Genomic DNA, 24,499 nt, shown 5'->3' on the forward strand with positions numbered 1-24,499 from the left:
ATGGGTCGTTTGCGATCGATTCGGATCTTGTAGGTGAACGTTGTTAGCCGGGTCTCATATCAGAATATATTTATACAAATATATAAAAACAAAGTAAGATACGAATAATCAAAAGATTTAAAAATAAAGGAAAAACAAATTAAATAATATAGGCCTCAATGCTCAAGCGCACACATTATTTCTGACTGTCCGCTCAGACTAAAAGCCTCACCTGTTGTTCCTGTCAATCAGACAAGCAGTGTCAACCAATGAACCAAAGATGCGTGAGGGAGGGCGGAGCCAACTTATGTTGTTCAGATTGTATTTGAATTGTTACATTTATATGCACTTTGTTTATATACATTGAAAAGTTATACTTTAAATGCACACGTGAAAAAACATCCTTTTTTACATTTATTTTCGATTTGTGGGATGCTGCAGTTTTGCAAATTATTTATTTTTCTTTGATATGGTGCATTATTCTATTATCAGTACCGCCGCTACCTACATGCATACTACGCAGTTTGCGTAGGGCATCAATTCCCTAGGGGCGCACCATCTTACCCTAGGATGGTTCCAGAAAGTCCACCGGCTGCCCTTCTCGTTCGCTATACGTTATTCAATGACCCGAAAGCAGTTGCGGAACACAGACAATCGCTTCACGCTCATATCACGCGTAGGGCATCAATTTGGCCAGCGGTGGCCCTGTCTATTATGCTGTTCAGATTATATTCGTTTTGAATGGTTAGATTTATATGCAATTTGTTTATATACAATAAGTTATACTTTAAATGCAAATGTTTAATGGCGTTATTATTCATAACAAATCAATACATTTTTAAATACATTGTGGTTAAGTTAGAGTATAATTTCATTTAATAATTTTATTAGAAATTTTTTAACACCAAATATGAAAAGAGCCGGAATGCCCATCGCTAATCTGAAAAGAGATAGTATAACGAATCATAACATCTCATGGCGGCATATCCAGTGGTCTGGATGAGACAGGAGAAACCATCAAGCTCGGTGTCAGCAGCCTTGAGGAGGCAAGTGCTGCAGTCTGAGGAGGAGAAGAGGAGGTAGCTGACATCGCATACTTATTGTGAAAGAAGAAGAACCTTTCGTCAAATTTAGGCCGCTTATCAGACACCACCACAAAAACGGAGTTTACATTAATCCCATATACGACAATGTGCGGAGATGATCGGTCAAATTGCTGACATAATGAGAGATCGCTGGCTGACCTCTAAGTATGCCAGACGGTCAACATACAAAAGCAACTGGACAACTGATATCCTTTGATTCTAGTAGGCATGGGTCAATGTGTGATTTGGGTGGTATGTGCTGTTCCACAGATGTGTGTCCCTTAGTATACGCACACACACTCATACACGCATTATAAATATGTATGTAATAAATTGTTTGTTAATAAACTCTGTATTACATATTCACTGTGCTCCTAAATTTTTTTGTGTGCTCCTACATTTTTTCATTTAGGAGCACATGTACTCCTTGAGAAAAATGTTAGCGTAGAGCCCTGTATGTATATATATATATATATATATATATATATATATATATATATATATATATATATATATATATTAATTTCACGTGCATGTCATACTTGTTATTTTTAACGTACATTTAAATTTACAAGTAATAGATTATTGTTTTTTGTGGGTGAGAGCCCTTGACTACAAAATTACTTGAAAATGCTCATCCCTAGTATAAATACAATTTAAATTATATAAATAAATATAAACTTATCAGCCACAACATTAAAACCATCTGCCTAATATTGTGTTGGTCCCCCTCGTTCTGCCAAAACAGCGCCAATCCACATCTCAGAAAAGCATTCTGAGGTGATATTCTTAACTTGTTCAAACCAGTCTGTCCATTCTCTGATGACCTCTCTCATCAACAAGGCATTTCCGTCCACTTACAGTACAGAACTGCCACTCACTGGATGTTTTTTGTTTTTGGCACCATTTGGAGTAAATTCTAGAAACTTTTGTGTGTATAAATCCCAGGTGATCAGTGGTTACAGAAATACTCAAGCCAGCACCAACAATCACAACAGTCTCTAGAATTTACTTTTAATGGTGCCAAAAACAAAAATCCTCCAATGAGTGACAGTTTTGTGAACGGATACGCCTTGTTGATAAGCGAGGTCAACAGAGAATGGCCAGACTGGTTCGAACTGACAAAGTCTACGGGAAATCCGCTCTGTACACTTGTGGTGAGAAGAATATTATCTCAGAATAGATTGGCACTGTTTTGGCAGCACGAGGGGGACCTACACAATATTAGGCAGATGGTTTTGATGTTGTGGCTGATCGGTGTATATACACTCACCGAGCACTTTATTTGTAACACCTTTACACCTAGTACTTATTCATGCGTTTGAAAAAAATCTTAATTGCCCTAAAATAGGCTGTTTTTTTATAAGCAAATTATTATTATTAATTTGCTTACTTTGATTATAAAGTGAAATGTGACCAGGGCATTTATCTGACAGGTTTTATGGCAATCACCCAAGCATGGGCAAACAGCTGTAGAAGGGGGTGACCATGGACAGTTCTCTCCCAGTTGACCTTTTTAGAAGATACAGATCTGGTTTGATTCATAACAAATGAACCATACATACTGTATATATTTACTGCAAACAGAAAGTTCTGTGGCAATGTGGTGCCTATATGGCAGTTTTGCACCAAATGAACTAAGCTCTCTGAACCCTCTTCCTAAAGGTACTGCAGAGAAGCAGAACATTTCAAAACAGGTGAGTTTTGGCTGGCATGCCCACATGGAAGCTTACTTAAGTGTTTCATGCCATTCCTCCTGCTAAATATAAGCCTGGATGTTGTCACCACACACTAAGAAGGCTAAATATTTACACTTTGACTGGTTATTAATTATGTCAAGTAACAGACATGCCTTTTGCAAACAAAAAAGACAGGCTTGACTTCCTCGGACTAACAAAAAGGTTAAATATAGTCATTGATTGGACATAAATTATCTCTGAACCAAAGGAGTTCTCTCAGTGACGTCAGAGAAGCACGAGCGCTGTGTCTCCCCTTAGTTTCCGAAGCGCACGCAACGACAAGCGCGAATGCGTTCAAAGCTCCGCGCCGCCACGCGACTCCGTTAGCCCCGCCCCCTGAACGCGACGGGTACGCGCGCACAGAATGAATTTACCCGAAGGTCCCGCGCGTGAAACGTGAACGAGCTTTACTACACAGCCAGCTAAAGGGAGCTAGTAAACATCTTTCGACAGGAAAAAGGCACGCGATCCCACAAATAACAAGGCGTATGTGACGTATTCCCATCGAATACGTGAAACACGTGCATTTAATGTACAGAGAAAGAGATAGCAGACGACACAACAGCGGTGAGAGATGACCTGGGCTTTATCCTCCCCCACTTCCTAGATGTTTCATTTGAAAATATCCCCCTCATACAACTCTATAATCCTTGTTAGCTTTTACTCTTTGAAACATTAAAGATGCTTTATTGCAAGTTTATCAGCGCGCACAATACAGCATTTAATACAACGTTACAAAAACAACACCTTTGTCGATTTCAAGTCAAAATGCTATAGTGCAAAAAAAGGTTTTTATTCATATGTGTGTGTGTACACCTAGTACTTATTCATGCGTTTGAAAAAATCTTAATTGCCCTAAAATAGGCTGTATTCTATATGCAAATTATTATTATTAATTGATAATAATTAATTTATATATACATACACACACACATATTTATATATATATATAGCTGGTCTTAAACCCGTAATAATACCCGTGACACACACACACCGGGTGCGCTCGTTCTTCCTGTAATAACTACACTGAAAACACATCACTCACTGCTGCATGAGCTTGACAAAATACATCCGATGAACAACACAAAATAAGCAGATGACAACTCAGTTTAGAAGCCCAAACACATATTTATCCCGTCCTGATGAGTCGAAGCAGGCAGATACGGGAAATAAACGATACCCTGCTCGACTGCTAATCACCACTGTAGTCTATCTCGCTGTATTTATAAGAAAAGCTTCATTCTCTCCAACCCGTAGAAGTTGCTGCCCGTTATTACACTGTGCTAAAAAGCAATGTGTCGGGTTGATGTGTACAAAGAGAAGATAGGTATTTAAGACCCAATCTTTGTGAATCACGGACCTTTTTAAAAACGGGAGCGAAAACAAACCACCATCCACTGGCAAACTGAACGTTTTTGCATTAAAGACATACTGCCGATGACAATACTTACAATTTTTGCATTAAAATGATCTGGAGGGTGGTAGCCGTTGCGTTTCCTGGTGCACATCCGTTTCTTTTTGCCTGTTTTATGTGTAAAAATACAGTATCTTTTTTTTCCTCCAATGTTCCAGCTTGAGAATCAACACCCTTACGGAGGCAGACTGAGGATGAATTGCGCATGCGCTGATTTAGACAGTTCTACTCAGTCGATTGACGAAAGACTTCCTCAGTAATAATTGCCATTTCTTTTGGAACTTTTCAAAATAGCAGATCTTCACCACAACAGGCTTTTTAAATGACACACAATTTGCTGTTTCAAACACAAAACACATAATGGTACTCCTGTTGAGGACTTACTAAAAGGTTTGCACGTCAGCCATAAGATAATGTTTACGAGGCCTTGCATTGTCTGACAAGTATTTACATTTCGACAATGATTTCCCCTTGATGTGCCCTGTGTAAATGAAAACAGAAACTCGAGTGTTAAACGTGTATCTCACAATTGCGTCTCTTTTTGAGTGTGCTGGTATACACTATTTTATTAACCACAAGCAGACTCATTTAACGGTTTACACTGTATTGAAATGTCTTATTTACATTCTATTGCATTTCTATAGAGTAATAATGGCTGAAGAGAAAATGCAATAGATTATAGTGCTTTCCTTAAAATAAATTCTGTGGATATCCAGCAGGGGGCGGCACACAACAAGGAAAACAACGAGACTCAATGAACCATCAGCATTGCCAAGAGCAGAGCCGGATTATCCATAAGGGCACTTGGGCCAGTGCCCAGGGGCACCAACCTTTCACAACCACTAGGGGGGCACCACATGACACAAGCTTTAAAAATATTTTTCGTAAATTGTTATATTATTAACTTGAAATTCTTGAAAGACCATACATAACCTGTTTATGAACACTAATTTAACAATAATAATAATAATAATAATAAATTATAAATAAATGAAGATTACATGACCACTATCACTCCCCCCCTCCCCAATCTGTCAGAGTTGAGTTGGTCCACAACAAGTACGCGCAAATGTGTCATTTTTTTAACGGCTACAGAAAATGAATCAGAATCCAAAATGGACAGACGGGCGTCACGTCTCGGTGCACGAATTTACACGGAGAATACACGGTATAAAAATAAATAAAACTAAATAGCGATACATATCGCTCTATTTCGCATAATGAACAGTCTGATCAAGATTGCAATGCTGGAGTGTGTGTGTTTGTGTGTGCGCGCGCGATCGAACTGTGTGTGAGAGAGAGACACTGATCTATTATAGAATGTCATTATATAGATCAGTGGAGAGAGAGAGGCGCGGGCGCGATCGAACTGTGTGTGTGCGTGTGTGAGAGAGAGAGAGCCGTGGGCGCGATCGACCTGTGTGTGTGTGTGTGTGTGTGTGTGTGTGACGTGAGAGAGAGAGAGCCGTGGGCGCGATCAAACATAAAAACATACTCCGTCATTTTGTTCATCCAGGACATCATTCAAACTGCAAAGTGTTTACTTATATTCGTGTACACTCGCAATAAAACACAACAAAGTGCTTTTGTCACACTCTAAACTCTTGTCAAACTGTAACCTACAACTGTCACCCAACAAAACACACACACACACACACAAATCTGTTTATTTTTAAGTTACACATTCTACATTGATTAAAAATCAAATGTGTTTTAATGGTAGTCAGGGTTTCCCGCAGCACTTTGAAACTAAGGCGGCCGCCTAAGCAACACACGCCTGCCGCCTTAACTACGTCGTCAAAAAAATCTATGAGCGATATTCGCCGTGTTACTCTGTCCTGTTTTCTCCCTTTCCATCTTTAAATATGTGATAAGCCTTCGTGTTCGCTTCAGTCTTGTTATCAGCGCGTTCTTCCGCAGCGGCGCCGAGCGTGTGTGTGTGTGTGTGTGTGTGTGTGTGTCTCTGTGTGTTCATCTGAACCTCATTGGTCTGTCACTGCTCGTCAATGTCAGAATATTTGAGATGACCAATCAAATCAAAGTAGGCGGGCTTTATGTTCACAGCGCGAATTTTAGTACAGCGACTCGACAGTAAAGGAGTATGGGATCAATTCCATGCCACATATATTTGCAAAAATATAAAGTATTGCAAAATAAAATAAAGTTTTGCAAAACAAAAAAAGTATTGAGCAAAAAAAAAAAAAAAATTAAAACAAAAATTAAGTATCACAAATGTAAAATAAAGTATCGAGAGAAAAAAAGAAAGTTTTGCAAACAAAAATAAACAATTGCAAAATATAAATAAAATATAGCAAATATCAAGATGTCATTAATTGCAAAAATCAATGACTGTTGTAAAATAATCTAAAGATCTTTTATCATTTTTTATCTCTGCAACAGATTTTTAGGCAGCAATGATTTTGCCACACATCTTTTTCTTTGCAATGCCTACTAATTATTTTGCAATGCTCCTTTTAATCTGCATTTCCATCACGTGTGAGCTCGTGATACCGTTTTGCCTTTGCGCTTCACTTTTCTCTGCGTTTCACTTTATGGCACTGTTTTGACGTGGGGGTGGAGTCAGGGGATTGGGGCGTGTACAACGGGCTCAGTGATGCCTCTCTGGAAGTTACGTCATTAGCTTGAGACACGGATCAAACATCATGGCTGAGCACAGGCATGCAGGTGGATCTCAGGTATATAAAGTTGATTGTTTAAGGAAACTCATTTTAAAATATTCAATGGGGTATACCCGTCAAGTGAATTTTTTAAGACAACGGTTTAATTTTGAAGAAAATGCCTGTACTTTTTGTCAAATTGACAGACGTTCTGATCATCTTTTTTTCTCGTTTTTGTTTTTCTTCAAATACTTTTTGAGAAAATATGTCTTATTGGTTGAATCTAAGATTCACTCACTGCCCACTTTTGCTAGGAAACATGTTATGTTTGGAATGCTGTTGGACGAGAAAAGAAATGAATTTCTTATTAATGTAATGTTGATACTGGGCACATTTTTCATTCATAAGTCCAAATGTATGAAGAGGAAACCTTATTTTTCTTAATTTCTCTTATTTCTCTCGATACTTTATTTTACGTTTGTGATACTTCATTTTTGTTTTAAATTTTTTTTTTTTGTTTGCTCAATACTTTTTTTGTTTTGCAAAACTTTATTTTATTTTGCAATACTTTATATTTTTGCAAATATATGTGGCATGGAATTGATTCTATAAAGGAGCGACTCGACGCTAATCTAAACTTCATTCACTTTCCATGTATATAGATCAAGACAGACTTGCGAAACAGACTGCAGGGGAACAGTCTGACAGCCTGCATGAAAATATGCATAAATGGTCCACTCGTAAAAGAGTGCAATTACCGAAGGGCCCTTCAATTGTTTTTTTCTAAACCAAGGAGGATAGCCTGTAGCGATGCTAGGTGTCAGCTCTGCCATAAGCAGTGATTGTAATAAGCTTTGGACATTTTGATGGAATATTAGATGTAATGTTATTACCTTGACAAACTAATACATCATTAAAAAGATATGACTCAAGTTTCAGTATTTGAACACCACCACCACCACCTTAACTAACACATTTTCTGCGGGAAACCCTGGTAGTATTAATAAATTGAGACATTTGAATATAGTGCTCACTGCTCATATGCCTACATGTATGTAGTTGGACAAGTTAGGAAATTACATTTGAGAAATCACCTTGATTATGTCTTGTCTGATTGGGGGGGGGCTTTTGAGGTATAGTGCCCAGGGGCACCACACTGTCTTGATACGGCCCTGGCCAAGAGATCAAAGACGAAAAAGGACTGCATATTTAAATCATAAATATATCTCACTTGGGTTCAAATGCAAGTTTACGTCAACAACCAAAAAATTTTTTTATGGTGAAGCGCTATTGAAAGAAATGTGTTTGTTTATTTATTTATTTAGCATTACCATGACGGACTCATATGAGGTACATCTACTAATAAAAATCCACTTATTTTCCCTCACAACAGTGAGTGTGGAAACAGAATGAAGGAGATGCCTGGGGTTTACAAAGAGACACTGTGACTACCACTTGGTGTCAGTAGAGTTATGTTCCTCATTGTATGGCTAAACCCCTCCCCTACACCATTGAGGAGCCTAGTTCAATTCATCTTTTAGTGAAATGCCTATCCCTCTTAAAAGGAATACTTATCCCATTTCGTCAAGCATTTCGATTGTGTGAGCTAAAAAAAAAGTCTTTAAAAGCATTCGGTAGTTAAATTCCTTTAAGGTATAATTGATGACATGTTGTTAAGGGCTGCTGACACTTTTCACTCCCCCACCTCTAAGAAGCTGTTCAGATAATTGTGCTATCTGTTTCATGTCATCTTCAGCCTGAAATGAGCTGAAGAATGCCTTGAGAGACGCTGCTTCTCTCTGAAACTTTATCCGCTGGTGTCACTGTTTGGCAGAGTGACTGCAGAAATATGGCTGCTACACACATTGTTTGAGCTCACATTTCATAACATTTTCTTTGTTTTATTTATGTAGTTGTTTATTTATTCTTACCCAAAATTTTGAGGATGCTACTCTGAGAAAATGCTGCTGGTCCAGACCAGGGCCGGTACTAGGATGCCATCTTTAGTGGGACATGTTTAGGTGGGCACATTGATCATTCTTGCATTAGTTTGGGAGTGAGGTGACATTTGTGGAAAGTCTATGGGAAAATCTGGGAAGCAATTGCCATCCTGGCCCCACTCTTAGACCCAGCTATGGTCCAGTGTTTACCTGCCTCTGAAACAGAGTGATGAACATGACTAATTCTCAAACACCGCCACATCAAGAACTTTGATCTCACTGGTTTAGCCTATTTGTGTCATGCTGTTCTTGCAAAAACACCCACTGCACCGACTGTGAGCTCTTCTTCTGTCATAATGTCAGCAGTCTGCAAGGTGATCAGACATGCAGTCCTATGACCCGGCATCTACTCTCACACCTTGGGACTCATCATCAGCTCAGCATCCTACCTTCTGCTGCTAGGCTCACCCCTGATGTCCACAGACACTTCACACACAGAAAAGCCGTGTTTGACTGCCACTGACATGGCAAGCTGCCAGTGTTTTTTTCACCCTGGAAACCTCAGTGTCTGAACTGAATACTTTTTGTGTAGACAATGGATTTCAGCTGTCTACCACATTAAAGCTTGAAAGGAGATCAAAATCTACTGAGATGAGATTACTGAACATTTGGAATTACCCTTAGATTTTTACTTGGAACAAAGCCAGGTTGGAGACATAACAGAGAACTTTGTACTGTAAATGTTTTAATCAGAGACAATGAAATATGACATAATAACAGCCAGACCTTTAAATATCTGGTTATTCTCCAAACGCAGCACAATCAAGTGTGAACAGAAATAATTGCTTTACTAGTTTGTAATAATATGGTCATATAATATATTATTGTAATCTTGCATTACTTTAAAAAGCAAAAGGGCTCTATTTAAGTAATGTTCAAAACTTTTGGCCTGCTCAGAGATCAAGGTTCATTGCCTAGATCTGTAACCCTACATGTTTGGGTAATTTTTGTCCACTTTAGATTAATAGTTAAAAACAGTGGAAAAACTCATCTTGTGCTGGTCAGACCAGTCAGATACTATGCTACAAGACTGTTTTGATCAAGCGGACTGGGAGATGTTCCAGTCCTCCTCTGAAGACATCGAGGTCTACGCTGATAGCATAATGTGTTTCATCAAGAAGTGCTTAGATGACATAGTACTGACCAAAACTACACGGATCTACCCGAAACAAAATCCAAGACTCTAGAAGAATGTGGAAGGGAATATCATCACGGACTTCACGGGGAATATAAACTCTTCCGTGAACACTGCTGCCTCTCTCTCCTGTTCACTCTATGTCTCTTTATCCTTCCGACGGGTGAATATCCGTAAAGCCACGGGTCATCAGAGCATGAGCGAACCAACTAGCTGGTGTTTTTATGGACATTTGTAACCTTTCCCACTCCTTGTCTGTATTCCCCACATGTTTTAAAACATCCACCATTGTACCTGTACCAAAGCAATCAAAATCACCTGCTTAAATGACTGGCATCCTGTTGCTCTGACCCCCATCATCAGCAAATGCTTTGAGAGACTAATCAGAGATTACATCTGCTCTGTGCTGCCCACCTCACTGGACTCACTGCAGTTTGCATACTGCAACAACCTCTCCACTGATGATGCCATTGCATCTACACTACACACTGCTCTCTCCCACCTGGAAAAAAGGAACACATATGAGAATGCTGTTTGTAGACTACAGCTCAGCATTCAACACCATAGTGCCCTCACAGCTTGATGTGAAACTTCGTGCTCTGGGCTTAAACAGCTCACTGTGCAGCTGGATCCTGGACTTCCTGTCAAGCAGACGCCAGGTGGTCAGAATGGGCAGCAACATCTCCTCATCACTGACCCTCAAAACTGGAGCCCCGCATGGCTTCATTCTCAGCACATTCCTGTATTCCCTGTACACACATGACTGTGTGGCAAAATGCCATCATCAAGTTCGCTGATGATGCGACGGTGGTAGGTCTGATCACTGAAAATGATGAAACAGCCTACAGAGAGGAAGTGCACACTCTGACATGCTGTTTTCAGGAGCACAACCTCTCCCTCAATGTCAGTAAAACCAGAGCCATATAGAGAGAGAGTTGCGACAACTCCATTGACTCCAATGGAACGTTTTTTTTTTACAGCAATGGCGGCTTGTGGAGCCTCTCAATAGTTCCCGGAAGTAGCAGCAAACACATGCCGCGCCGTAGAGATGCAGCAGAACAAACCGTTTGCGATGCACTTTTAAAAGGTGAGACGTTTAAAGAATAATATTATCTTATTCTGTATATTATCAGTACATCTAAATAAAAATAACTTGTAAATTAAAACCTTATAGTTGAGTATTACTCATTAAATTAGGAGATAAGGGATGTTATCGGATAACTAACAGATTAGGCAAGGATTGGAGCTGGATAAAGTTAGTAATCGAACACCCTATTAATTGTAAAATCTGTTCTCTTGATTCAGTTTCATCCATCGCTTTAAAAAAAAAAGTAATATCAGTAATATATTATTACAATTTAAAATAACTTTTTTCTATTTTAATGTATTTTAAAATGTAATTTACTCCTGTGATGCCAAGCTGAATTTTCAGCCTCATTACTTTTGAACGGCAGTTTATATACGAGTATGCTTAAGTTGTTTTAAAGCTGAATATATTGTGTACATGAATAAGTATTGTAAGAATTATACATTAGATATATAATATTTATAATACATAAATAATTATATTACTATATATAGAATTGTAAACAATAAGCTTCATTTCACTAAATTTTACATTTACGTAACTGCTGCTAATAGTTAATAGTTCATTGACCCATTGTGCGGTGCGAGCTGGACATCACCTGTCACCAGCCTGTCTCTGTACTATCTGAAAAGTCATAAATATGACATTAGTTACCATGAGATTAGTGAAAACAATGAACATGAGGTAACATAAAAAGGCAACAGAAACCCTAGCCTGAAATAAGTTGAGGCAAATAACGGTAAACGAACACTAATCCTCAAATATTAGCTGATTTGATCTTTAAAAAAAACATCGCTGTAACAACATACTCATGCTACATACATATGTCGGTGTGTTACATAAATATATAAAATAAATGCATTTATTGACTACTAATAACCAGAAATCGCAGTTCTGTCACTCTACTCTAACAGTTTGAAATGCCTGCCAAAGCACTTCCTGGAACTATCTGAAGTCTACGTGAATCACGTGACGATCAAGCATTTAGAACTTCCGTTGTCGCAACTCTCTCTCTATATGGCTCTGAGTAAAACCAAGGAGTTTGTGGTGGACTTCAGGAGAACAGACAAGAGACCACAGCCCCTTCACCATCAATGAAGCACCGGTGGAGAGAGTCAGCAGCTTCAAGTTCATCGGTGTCCACATCACAGAGGAACTCACAAGGTCTGTCCACACTGAGGCCGTTGTGAAGAAGGCTCAACAGCGCCTCTTCTTCCTGCGATGGCAGAGGAAGTTTGGAATCTTCACATCTTCACACGGTTCTACACCAGCAGAGAGCATCCTGCCTGGCTGCATCACTGCCTGGTATGGAAACAGCACCATCCTCAACCACAAAGCCCTGCAAAGGGTGGTGTGAACTGCCAGACACATCATCGGAAATGAGCTTCCCTCCCTGCAGGACAGATATACAAGGCGGTGTGTGAAAAAAGCTTGGAGGATCATCAGAGACTCCAGCCACCCGAGCCATGGGCTGCTCTCAATGCTACCATCAGGCAGGCGGTATCGCAGCATCAGGACCCGCACCAGCAGACATCATGACAGCTTCTTCCCCCAAGCAATCAGACTTTTTAACTCTTGATCTCTCATGATCAATATACATTAGCACTGCACTTTATTAATCTTACATTGGACTGTCATAAATTATATTCTCTCTTAACAACACACTGGCAACTGACTATCAACCAACAGCCTGAATGTCAACACAGCACAATACAACCTACTGAATAATTGATATATACTATTTGTATTGTATACTGGGTATTCTGTATTGTGTGTATTGTATACTGTACATTGTATATAATTTTTTGTATATTGTGTAATTATGTGTATATTAGATATGTAAATTGTGTTGTGTAAATCTAGATTGTTGCTTACTGGCCCAAGTCAAAAGACATCATCCTCAATTATCCATGATGCCCTGATGCCTTAATTTGTGTGGGGACATTTTCAATGGAAGTCAATTATATTTTCAAATAAGTAAATAATAATAATAATAATAATAATAATAATAATAATAATAAATAATATCAGGGTTCCCACACTTTTTTACAAATTTCTATGAATTTTCTATGACTTTTAAAGCCATTTGTGTTTCTGTACAGATTAAAAAAAAAAGTCACTTTGATATAGAATGATTTTTAATCCATTTTGACCTATTCACTGACATATGCTGACTCAACCCTGAACCATGATTCTGTATTTGTTTCAAACAGAAACAATGTATTGCAATTATTACCTTTTTCAATCAAAATGAAGAATTTACTGTATAGCTTCTGTAAAAACATAAAAAAGTACCACCACTGACATATAATTGGCACTCTTTCCAGATGAAATGCTACTAAAACAGAACAAGCCTATCTCAATGTTTAAGTTTATAATAAAAAAGGAGTGTGAATGGGTATATTGTGACCTGAACAGAAAAGTTGTTAGCACTTTTCTTACAAAACAGAATGGTTAAAAAGTCAACATGAAATCAGAATTAACTCTTAATAGACCTTTTACACAGACTGTAATGGCGCGTTTCCACCTTATTTAACAGCGTGAATCTTGCTATTTTTTTTTTATTATAATTTTTTTAAATATTGAGTGTAAATTTATAACATTATTCTTTGTGTTATATTACCCTGGAATAAGTTTAAAAAAATTAATTACCACAGCTGCGATGGGTTTTCTTTAACAGCTGCTGAGAGAGTGACAGTAAATTTGGCATCTTCTCCCATTTTACTGTCATAATCCACTGCTCTCTATTTTTTTCCTCTTCTGGAAAGTCCTTAAAACGTAAGATTTTATTTTTTATTTTTGTCTTGGAGCAAATGAGTAAGTGAAAATAATATTTGCTGTGATCTCCCATTCACTGCTGTCAAAGTTTACCCTGCAAACGTTTACTACCACGTTCCACAACCTGGAGTGTGAAAAAGGTCTATTGACAATATACAGTATTTTTAAGACAGAGCACTCAGGAAATGTTCCTCTGTCTGATCTTCACTTGCAGATGAGAACTTATCTGCGGTGGATGGTCAGACCCTTTTCATCCTCTAGGATCTCCTCCACTCTTTGTCTCTGTAGAAGAAAGTGTAAAAGAAAACATTAGTACCAGAGCTGAGAATAAAAGTGACATAGCTTTTGTCATTTCTCAAAAGAGGTTAGCCTCATAGTTTGAAGTGATGGAGTGCTTTTTGTAATGTGAAAACCAAAAAGTTTTATTTATAAAGCTCATTTAAAATATTCCCAAGTTTATCTTTTAACATTTATTCGTTGACCAGATGATTTTATCCAAAGCAACATGCTGAACAAATGAGGAATGTTTTAAAATAAGTGATTTAGGCCTGTAGGTGCTTTCATTAAATAACTATATAGTGCAAATAATTCACACTATCACAATGCCATTACTATACTCAACTGGGACAAGACCAAGAAAGTTTGGAGTTTTGTATTTACTTGTCACCTGATAAACATAGAACCAGCAGCCGATGAAGCCACAAATATTGATCTACAAATCAATAAATCATATAATTTTGATTAAATGTGCACTATTTTTGGGCCCATACTACCACAACTGCAGTTCAATCTCAAGCCGTGAACAAATTGAATGACTCAGTGAATTCCACCACTGTAGGGCCTTGCATGGTAATAATTTATTATTGTCAATGTTACACATATGGCAGTGAAATTTTTTCCTAAAAATAACATGTCTTTCAAAGGACAGCCAGGGGCCGTATGTCTTAACCTTTTTTTAACTTAAGTTTGTCTTATATATATATTTTATGATATTTTTATAAAGATGCTAAAAGCTACTTTCAGCAAAGTCTAAGACTGATTGTTAGGTGCTGACTGAGGTGACACTTAAGTGTTTTAAAATAAGGACTAAAGTGATGTCGAACCAAAATGGCCACCCTCAACCACTGAATCAGCCAATTGTGAGCCTGCAAGGGTAATATGTCCCAGCTGGTATGACATCATTAAATCACTCAAGATTTAATACAATACATTATAAAACAATGTTTTGATAATAGGTTATTTTCTGTTGATTGGGTTAATCAAATGAGAAAGTTCTACAGAAAGTTATTTTCCTGTATTTTAAAACATTATTCCACATTTTGCAGAATATTATCCTCAAAAAATGTGCAAATTGAAGGCTACAAAGAATCCAAATGCAAAATCTTGCAATAGAAATATTAAATAATAAATTAAAGAAATATAAATAGGACGACAATTTAAATCACAAAATAAAATGATAATAAAACAATTTGTTATAATCCCATTACAGTTACATAAACGATTTCAGTGAAACACGGCCCAATTTAATGATAAATTTGACATTCAACATATCAACAATATTTTATTGTGGCACTCCATCTGTTTACTTCACTCCAAAAATATTTGTATTTTTTTTTAATAAAATTGTATTTTATTTCAAATTGTTGTCCTATTTAAAATAATAATGAATTGCTTGATGTTTTGGACAAGATGATTTGCAATATATATTTAGGAATATATACTTACATGACATTGAGTTTATAATTGACAAATAAGAATAAATCAGTAAATGCTGGGGTTAAATATCTCTCAAGCACATTGAACCGCAGAAGGAATCTGTTATAGCACCTGACAACCCACACAAAACTATGAGCTTATCAAACGTTTTATATAGTGCTTGGGTTGGGCTCTTTTCAGTTGCAGCTCTGTACCCTCTGTCCTTTTTCCTATCGAAATCAATTTTCACTACTGTAAAGTGGCTTCACAGATGGAGGTTTGTCATGTAAGTACAAAGACCTTCAACTAATCATAATTGAATTCATTGTAGATTATTTTCATCATTGATTTTTTATAATTCTAGTGATATTTAGATTATATTAATTAGTTGCTGCAGCCCGCTGATGGTGTGAAACCATCAGTACTCATGGAACAAGGCTTTAACTGTTGTATATACACTGGAGGCCAAAGGTTTGGAATAATGTACAGATTTTGCTTTATGATTTTATTTATTTGTTTTTTTTTTTTGTTTCAAAAGTGCCTTTTTCTTTGCAATTCTTCCCACAGGGCCTGAGTTTTCTCTATACTATTGTACATGAAACTGGTGTTGAGTGAGTAGAATTTAATGAAGCTGTCATCTGAGGACATGTGAGGTGTCTATTTCTCAAACTAGCGACTCTGATTTACTTATCCTCTTCTTTAGTTGTACATCAGGCCTTCCACATCTCTTTCTGTCCTTGTTAGAGTCTTTGAAGACTGTAGCGTACAGATTTGTATGAAATCTTCAGTTTTTTGCAAGCAATTTCAAGCACTGTATAGCCTTCATTCCTCAAAACAATTATTGATTAATACTTTCTAGAGAAAGCAGTTTATTTCTTTTTGCCATTTTTGACCTAATATTGACCTTAAGACATGCCAGTCTATTGCATGCTGTGGCAACTCAAAAACAAACACAAAGACAGTGTTAATGTAACCCGCAGCTACATGTTTTATGACGTAATAACTTGGGTACATGTGATCCATGTATGTCTAGGACCAGATTACAGAAGGTAGATTCGACTCATTGGAGTATAGGGAATTTATAACAGAAACTATAAAAAGAAAGCAACTCAGACTCAGAGGTAAATGTTAATTTCTAGGAAATCAGTTGTATTGTTATTCAGAAAAAATAAATGAATTGAATCTTTTGACAAATAACCATATGAATAAACAAATAAACAGCAATAATAACCAGTAGGTCAGTTCACAATTGACACTTCAGTTCAATTTGGACATTTAGATTTCAAAATCAAGATTTCACAATTCAAAATCAGTGTCCACAGTAACGACAAAACAAAATCTTAAGGAATCAGATTCAATGTTCAGATGTCACTGAATATTTTTAGTTCAGTTCCGGGTTAATAGGAAAAATCCAACGATTGATCCAGGGGAAATCCAGAAGAAAGAAAAAAACAAATATCACAGTTCAGGGTGAGTATATTTTGTCCTACCGGTTCAGCAAAATGATGAAACTTAATTTCCAGGTACGATCAAGCAGATGATTGGCTCACCATGTCCAAACCACAGACAGAACATCCACGGCAGGGACAGATCAGGATTCAATAGAGTGATTTCGATGAAATCAGAAATAGACAAGAAACAAAACAAAACAAACAACAAAAAAAAAAAAAAAAACACGGCCTTGCAGAAACAAAGCCAAAAGTAATCATTATTCAGCTGTTCAATAAACTGTTTAAATTAAATAAATTGTCTGGTTTATCATTCAATTTCCTATGCACTTAACATACATGCTAATCAACCACATGTTCACTTTGAGTACATTGAACCCTATGCACACAGCTAGCAAAGCTAGCTTCACATGTAACATTTCTTCATGCATAAAATAACTACTGTACTTCAACAAATATACATATTATGAACCATTACACATTATCTACACATTTATCATGAAAATATAGATTAAATTATCGTTTTTAGATGTATATCTATTACATTACATTTCAATTGATAACTTTCCATATTTCAAAACCACTAAATATATATATATTATAGCAAAAATGGTACTCACCAAGGAAAAGTAAGTGAAAGAGAAAAAATTAAATGAGATTTGCTTTTGGTTTGGCCTTAATCTAGATGGTTTCAGTCTTCCTTTTTTAATGTGCGCTTCTAACTTTTCCCGTTCGTCTCGATCTTTTCTTCCGTCGACTTCTATTACATTTAAAGTGTGACTTCTAAGGATATTTTTCACTAAAATAATCTATTTTTAGATTATTTCATCTCTCCTTTAAGGGTTATGAACACAATACACTGTACGTCTAGCATCAATCTGCGCTTTTCTTCACACTCTGCTGCTCTTGTTTTTGTTTCTTCGCGCTGTAATCCGAACTCACTTCCTGGAGGCGGGACTAACCTCCGACCTCATCCAATCGAAACTTCTCTTTGGCCAATTTATTTTTCTAGATTTACTTTTGTAATATAATTTAAAACTTTAAATTAACTTATCTGTGTTCTTTTGTTATTAATACTAAACAGATATTGATCAAAATAAAATGATTATAATTACTATCAATCTATTTAGTAACCTGGGTTACATTAAGCTTCATTTACTAAACCAAATAGCTTTCAGCTGTGTTTGAGATAATGGGAAGAGATTTTCTATTACAAAATTAGTAATTTAGCATGATTACACAAGGAGAAGGTGTTGGAGTGATGGCTGCTGGAAATGGGGCCCGTCTATATTTGATCAAAAATGACATTTTCAAATATTGATGGTGCTGTTTTTTTACATCAGTAATGTCCTGACTATTCTTTGTGATCAGTTGAATGCCACTTTGGTGAATTAACATACCAATTTCCTTCCAAAACAGCAAAATCTGTACACTATTCCCAACTTTTGGCCGCCAGTGTTTGTATGTCAGCTGTCTGTCCCGAGGAAGCCTCCGACAATAAGTACCAGATATATATATATATATATATATATATATATATATATATATATATATATATATATATACATTGATCAGCCACAATATTAAAATCACCTGCTTAATATTGTGTAGGTCCCCTCGTGCCACCAAAACAGTGCCAATCCGCATCTCAGAATAGCATTCTGAGATTATATTCTTCTCACCACAATTGTACAGTGCAGTTATTTGAGTTACCATAGACTTTGTCAATTTTAACCAGACTGGCCATTCTCTGTCGACCTCTCTCATCAACAAGGCATTTCCGTCCACAGAACCCCCTATTTTTTCTATTTTACTTCAAATGTGGTCTGGTGAAGAAACAAAGTCATACACAACTGAGATTATTAGGTGAGTAAATAATGAGAACATTTTTTTTTTTTTCAACTATCCCTTTAAGATAAACTGACTTCATTCCTTCAATACTTACCTTGGGCCAGTTGGTTAAAAATAATTGCAAAAAGTTCTGAGAAAAGGTCAAGCATCATTTGTTTGCAGATGCTACTTAGTTTGATATGTTGTTTTTAAATATAAAGACATTCCTACATTTTAACCCTGCTGAAATAAACAAATTTAAACTGGTCTAAGATGTTCTCCCAACCTTGACTTTGGTAGGTTTTAGAGGGGGCATTTTTAGCTGGTCTAAACCATCTGAGCACCAGGTTGGCCATGGCTAGATAATAACAGGACAGCACTGGCAATCTATAATATTTGCTATATTCAAAATACAATTTAAGGGTTTTTAGGCAGTGCGTATACCTGTAATTGGTCCATGCTCTCTGTGTGGTTTATCTTTCTCTCTCTCACTGGTAGTAATTGTTCCAGGCGCACAGCCCTCTGTGCGTTGCACTGGCATGAAATCATTAAGTTAATTTCCTGAGCCTGAAAATTTGCAAAAAGGAGATTAGACTTCTAGGCAAGTGTCACGGAGGCAAAAGCTTAATTGAGCATCCTTCCAAAGAATAGCATGAGACTTATATCGTCAACAACTTCAAACATAAACATCAGAGTCATGCTTTTATTTATTTATTTATTAGCTTTATTGCACATAAACTATAATATATATATATGCAGGGATGTAGTGGAGGCTAAACGCACGTAAACGCCGTTTACGCACCTCCCAAAATTCGGAAATAGCCGAATTTTCCAAAGTGGGTTTATCCACCTCTAAATTGCGTTTATCCACCTCTAAATAGATAGTTCCTAAGCCATTTTAAATTAAGCTTATGTCGTTTTAGTTTCATATTGTTCATTATTAGTTTCATAGGTTGTTAAACCTAAGACGAAGTCTTTCATAATGCGCTGCTGCCAGTGTTTCTCATGCGCGTGCATCGATATTGACTACTACCAGCTATATACAGCGTGCTGACCTCAAAAATCCAGCTGTATTCTAACAATAACTTAGCTCTCCTTATTAGCTAGGCTCCTTGCATGCTGGCTAATAAGTAATAACTGACAGTGCTGTGTTGGACAGATTTATGCAGCGGTGTTCCATGACGGAGAGAGAGCGCGAGAGGTACGGGTGAGAGAGAGAGAGAGAGAGAGAGAGAGAGAGAGAGAGAGAGAGAGAGAGAGAGAGAGAGAGAGAGAGAGAGAGAGAGAGAGAGAGAGAGAGAGAGAGAGAGGGACGAGCGAGAGGTAGCCTAGTGCTGCGCGAATGCGCTACGGCTCTCTGCAATCAAATACGATTTTAAATAGGCTTAGTAAAAAATAAAAAATAAATCGAAAATCAATGTGTGGTTATCTTGTGTTCAAAATGGAACTTATATTGTCTTTCTTCTGTTAATTACAGAAACTGAGTTTTCTTAAAATTAAAATATGTGGCACCAGATTCATTCTTCTGTCGTTAATCTGCACTATTTTACTATCTAAAATATTTTGATAATCAATTAGTCGGGTTGAGTCATTTTTTAAGACAAAAGTAAAAAATTATTTGATTCCAGCTTGTTAAATGTGAATATGTTCTAGTGTCTTCTCTCCTCTGTGACAGTAAACTGAATATCTTTGAGTTGTGGACAAAACGAGACATTTGAGGACGTCATCCTCTTGGGCTTTTGGGAAACACTGATCCACATTGTTCTGACATATTATAGACCAAACAACTAACTGATTAATCGAGAAAATATTCAACAGATTAATCGACTATGAAAATTCCCAAATCCCTAATCATTATGTACAAGTGCATTGCATTGGAAGCCCTGGATATAAGCCTCCCTCTCTATCTCTCTTAAATATTTTTGTTCTCTGTTTTGTCATTTAGTAAACTTTATAGATTTCAACCAGATTATTCCTTCTTGGGTCTCTTTAACAAGAACTTAGATAGATGTATGAATTGAATAGTGATTGTGTGACCTATGATGAGGGAACAACCAGTGATACCCTTGGTAGTACCATCAAATGATAGCCTATAGCGATGTCATCAGCATACACATACACCGGTAGGCAGTCGCCCACCTTACCGGGTGACCACGTCGTGGTCCACCAGAATTTATAGTTTACCCACCTCTTTTTTTTTACCACTACACCTCTGTATATATATATATATATATATATATATATATATATATATATATATATATATATATACATATACAGGGACGTACTGGGACTGAAATTCAGCCCGGGACTTTAAGATGGAGAGGCCTTTTACACGAGTGCCCTTGGTGCACGAGCAGAAGGATTTTTTGCAGTTATTTTAATTCTAATAGTGTTTTTATGGTATAAAGAGAATCAGATTACACTGAAGACCTTCAAGAAATTTTAGGATGACACCTGCCTCTTCAGGTTGTATAAGCAAGTCACCACTGCACTGAACACAACCAGGTCAGCAAAACCTAATCTCGAACACATAAGTCACAGTATAGTTAGTATACTGCTAACTACCAGCATGTCATGTGTACAGTCAGTCGGAGTGATAAAATGGTTACAAATACTAACAAATACCCACTCAGATACTCAAAAACCACAATGCAGTCCCATAAAATAGAGATTTGTGTGTGTGTGTGTGTGTCCTCACTTTCAACTCTCCCTGGCTCAGTTTCCCCTGTGCTGGACCCTGCCTCTGCTTACTGATTGTACAGCTGAGAAGAACATGAGAAGAACATCAGTAATAAATATGACTAAGAATAATACATTTCAATCTGTGCTTCAGTCAGGTTATTATCTAGTATGTGGCACTATTGGCATTTTATCCTATATGTAAATATGTAATATTGTGCTGTATTTTTCTATTTTGTGTGTGTGTGTGTGTGTGTGTCCTTAATAAAGCTTTGATTGATTGATTGATTGATATGCCTAATATGATTGCCTACCCAGCCTTGCACACTGCCCCTCTACCTGTCTGTTTCCTGGTTTCTTCTGCTGCTCCTCCGCCGCCGCCTCCTCCTCTCTTCCTACATTGGAATTCTACCAAGCCATGTAATAAATGCCTATATTTATATAAATGCCTAATAAATGCAAATATAAACAATTTCAGTGTATAATAAATCACTAATATATCCCTAATCGTGCACCTGTCCTGTCCATGCTGCTGGGTCCTTCCTCATCTGCACCTCCGGCTGCCACAGCACTCTTTCCACTACGGAAAAGGTCTGTTCATTTGGCACATTTAGCTGCCTCTTGTGCCAAATTTTTTTTCTTTTTAATTCTTATTTTTTCGGCCCCACCCATTTCTATCTCTTCTATCCTTCTTTTTGCCAGTTTTACCGTTCGTATCTGTTGTCTTCACGCAAACCCGCCAAACATGACCAAAAGTAAACTCCTTTGATCGGCGCCTAGTTTGAGCCAATCGGATGTCAGGAAAAACGAGGATCAGTCCAAGTTGGGAGGGGCCGCTCGTATCCCCCCTCAGATTGAAAGTATTGGTCTGGCCTGGTCTGAATCACACACACACAGCGTTCCGCTGCAGCTGAGAGGCCGGTTAGGCCTGTCGCGTATCATTAAAAAAAAAAAAAAAAAACTCTTTGACCACCGGCCGGTGTTCGGCCTGAAATGGACCGGCCTTTCGGGATTGTTCCCGGTATTCCCGATGGCCAGTCCGCCCCTGTATATATATATATATATATATATATATATATATATATATATATATATATATATATATATATATATATATATTATATTATATATATATATATATATATATATATAGGGCGTTTTATACTTAGGCTATACATAGCCTAAGTATAAAACAATTATAATAATAATAATAATAATAATAAACTTGCCCTCAGGTCTTGATAGCGCAGCCTCAGTTGTCGGACCCGATTCCGCGCCTCAGCAGCTTTTAATTGCGCGGTGAGTTTATTATGACGTGCATCAGCAGCAGAAGCTGGATTGATGATCTGGCGGGAGTTTTGATTTATTAGATGCGCGGACACGCGCTGACTCGCCGCTGCCATCCATCCCTGCGCTTCTTTCGACGGTTCGCTGTACACCTGATAACGAGCTCTCTGCTGAGGGCACATCTTCATATCACCTCTGTTCCTGTCTGACTCTCGTCCTGCCATCTTCTCTACATCAGACTGCGTCGCATGACCTACACAACCAAAGGAAATTTTTTATTTTCCGTGTTAATCAAACAAAACAAACACACACACACACACACACACACACACACACGTTGGGTTTCCATGTTTTATGGGGACTTTCCATAGACATAATGGTTTTTCTACTGTACAAACTTTAGATTATATCCCCTCAACCTACCCCTAAACCTAACGCTCACAGAAAACTATGCATTTTTACATTTTCAAAAAACATAATTTAGTATGATTTATAAGCTGTTCCTCATGGGGACCGACAAATTGTCCCCACAACGTCAAAAATATCAGGTTGTACTATCCTTATGGAGACATTTGGTCCCCACAAAGTGATAAATACACGCTCACGCGCGCACACACACACACACATTTTAGCCCTCCCGCAGCTTTGGATCTTAAACTATGTATTTAAATTTATACATGCACCGATACTATTACACATTAAAGACTAAATTCAAACTTCGTACCTGTCGAATGTCAAATAAGTTCCTCACTTCAGCTGCTGAAGAAAACACGTGATGTTTATTGTCGTCATGGTGACAAGATAAGTGTTGCGACCACGTGGTTTTGTCCCTTGAATCGATCACGATCTAGGGGGGTTCTTTCAACAGTATTTGCCATCTTCTCCTATTTTACTGTCTTAATCCACCACCACTCTCTATTTTTTTCCTCTTCTGGAAAGTCCTTACGTAAAGAGTGAATTATTTTTTTTATTTGGTCTTGGAGCAAATGAGTCAGTGAAAATAATATTTGCTGTGATCTCCCATTCACCGCTGTCTAAGTTTACCCTGCAAACGTTCCAAAACCCAGAATGTGAAAAAGGTCTATTGATATTCCAGGGTCATTTATCCGAAACATGCATTACAATGGATTTTCCCAATGCTAGTAACTATGGTATGCTACTTGTAGTAAAACCATAGTGACCACAAAATTAACATTTACAGTCATGTTTACTACAAATAATATATATATATATACACACACACTAGGGCTGTCAATCTATTACATTTTTTTATCGATTTAATTACATGGTGTCCCGATTAATTAATTGCGAATAACCACATTTAATCGCATATACAAATATTTGCTGAGAAAGCCCCTCGTATAAAAATAACTCAATATATAATGATTATACATATTTATATCAATATATAATTATACATAGTTATATTTAAATATTGAAAAATTATATATATATATATATATATATATATATATATATTATTCAGATAATTAAAATGCTTTACATTCCCGTAGCAGAACAGTTAATCATCGATAAGGCCATACAACGGCTTTAGAACACAATGTATTGTTTACAACCATATTATTGATCATAAGTCAATTATTGGCATACAGTTCACAAATATCCATTTCACAAGTTAATTTGTCAATCAGTTGGAGATTTATTATAAGGGCTTGTTTAAGGGCCCGTCAATTTACACCTGTGTCAGACGTCTCGGGTGTG

The 24,499-nt window shown here is 37.1% G+C and overlaps 2 protein-coding genes across 5 annotated transcripts in view; both read right to left on the reverse strand.

The window, feature by feature from the left end:
- Positions 1-4,396, reverse strand: part of LOC127629189 (regulator of G-protein signaling 20-like) — a 65,813-nt gene extending 61,417 nt beyond the window's left edge. For 2 of the 4 annotated variants that reach the window (XM_052106295.1, XM_052106294.1), the window contains exon 1: positions 4,255-4,356. In XM_052106295.1, coding sequence (XP_051962255.1) covers positions 4,255-4,311 — 57 coding nt within the window. In that variant the 5' untranslated portion in view covers positions 4,312-4,356. Of the gene's footprint in view, positions 1-4,254 lie in introns of all 4 variants that reach the window. The other 2 variants (XM_052106296.1, XM_052106297.1) reach the window with 2 other exon arrangements.
- A 7,076-nt stretch (positions 4,397-11,472) lies between these two features.
- Positions 11,473-23,562, reverse strand: LOC127628991 (protein LKAAEAR1-like). Its single transcript, XM_052105997.1, has 4 exons — positions 23,502-23,562; positions 22,720-23,030; positions 19,253-19,375; positions 11,473-14,117 (listed from the first exon to the last, which is right to left on the reverse strand). The coding sequence occupies exons 2-4, from the start codon at positions 22,999-23,001 to the stop codon at positions 14,058-14,060; spliced, it is 465 nt and encodes a 154-aa protein (XP_051961957.1). The 5' UTR covers positions 23,002-23,030; positions 23,502-23,562; the 3' UTR covers positions 11,473-14,057.
- Between the last annotated feature and the right edge of the window lie 937 nt (positions 23,563-24,499).

The sequence above is a fragment of the Xyrauchen texanus genome, chromosome 35 (assembly GCF_025860055.1).
Source record: "Xyrauchen texanus isolate HMW12.3.18 chromosome 35, RBS_HiC_50CHRs, whole genome shotgun sequence".
Lineage (NCBI taxonomy): Eukaryota > Metazoa > Chordata > Actinopteri > Cypriniformes > Catostomidae > Xyrauchen > Xyrauchen texanus.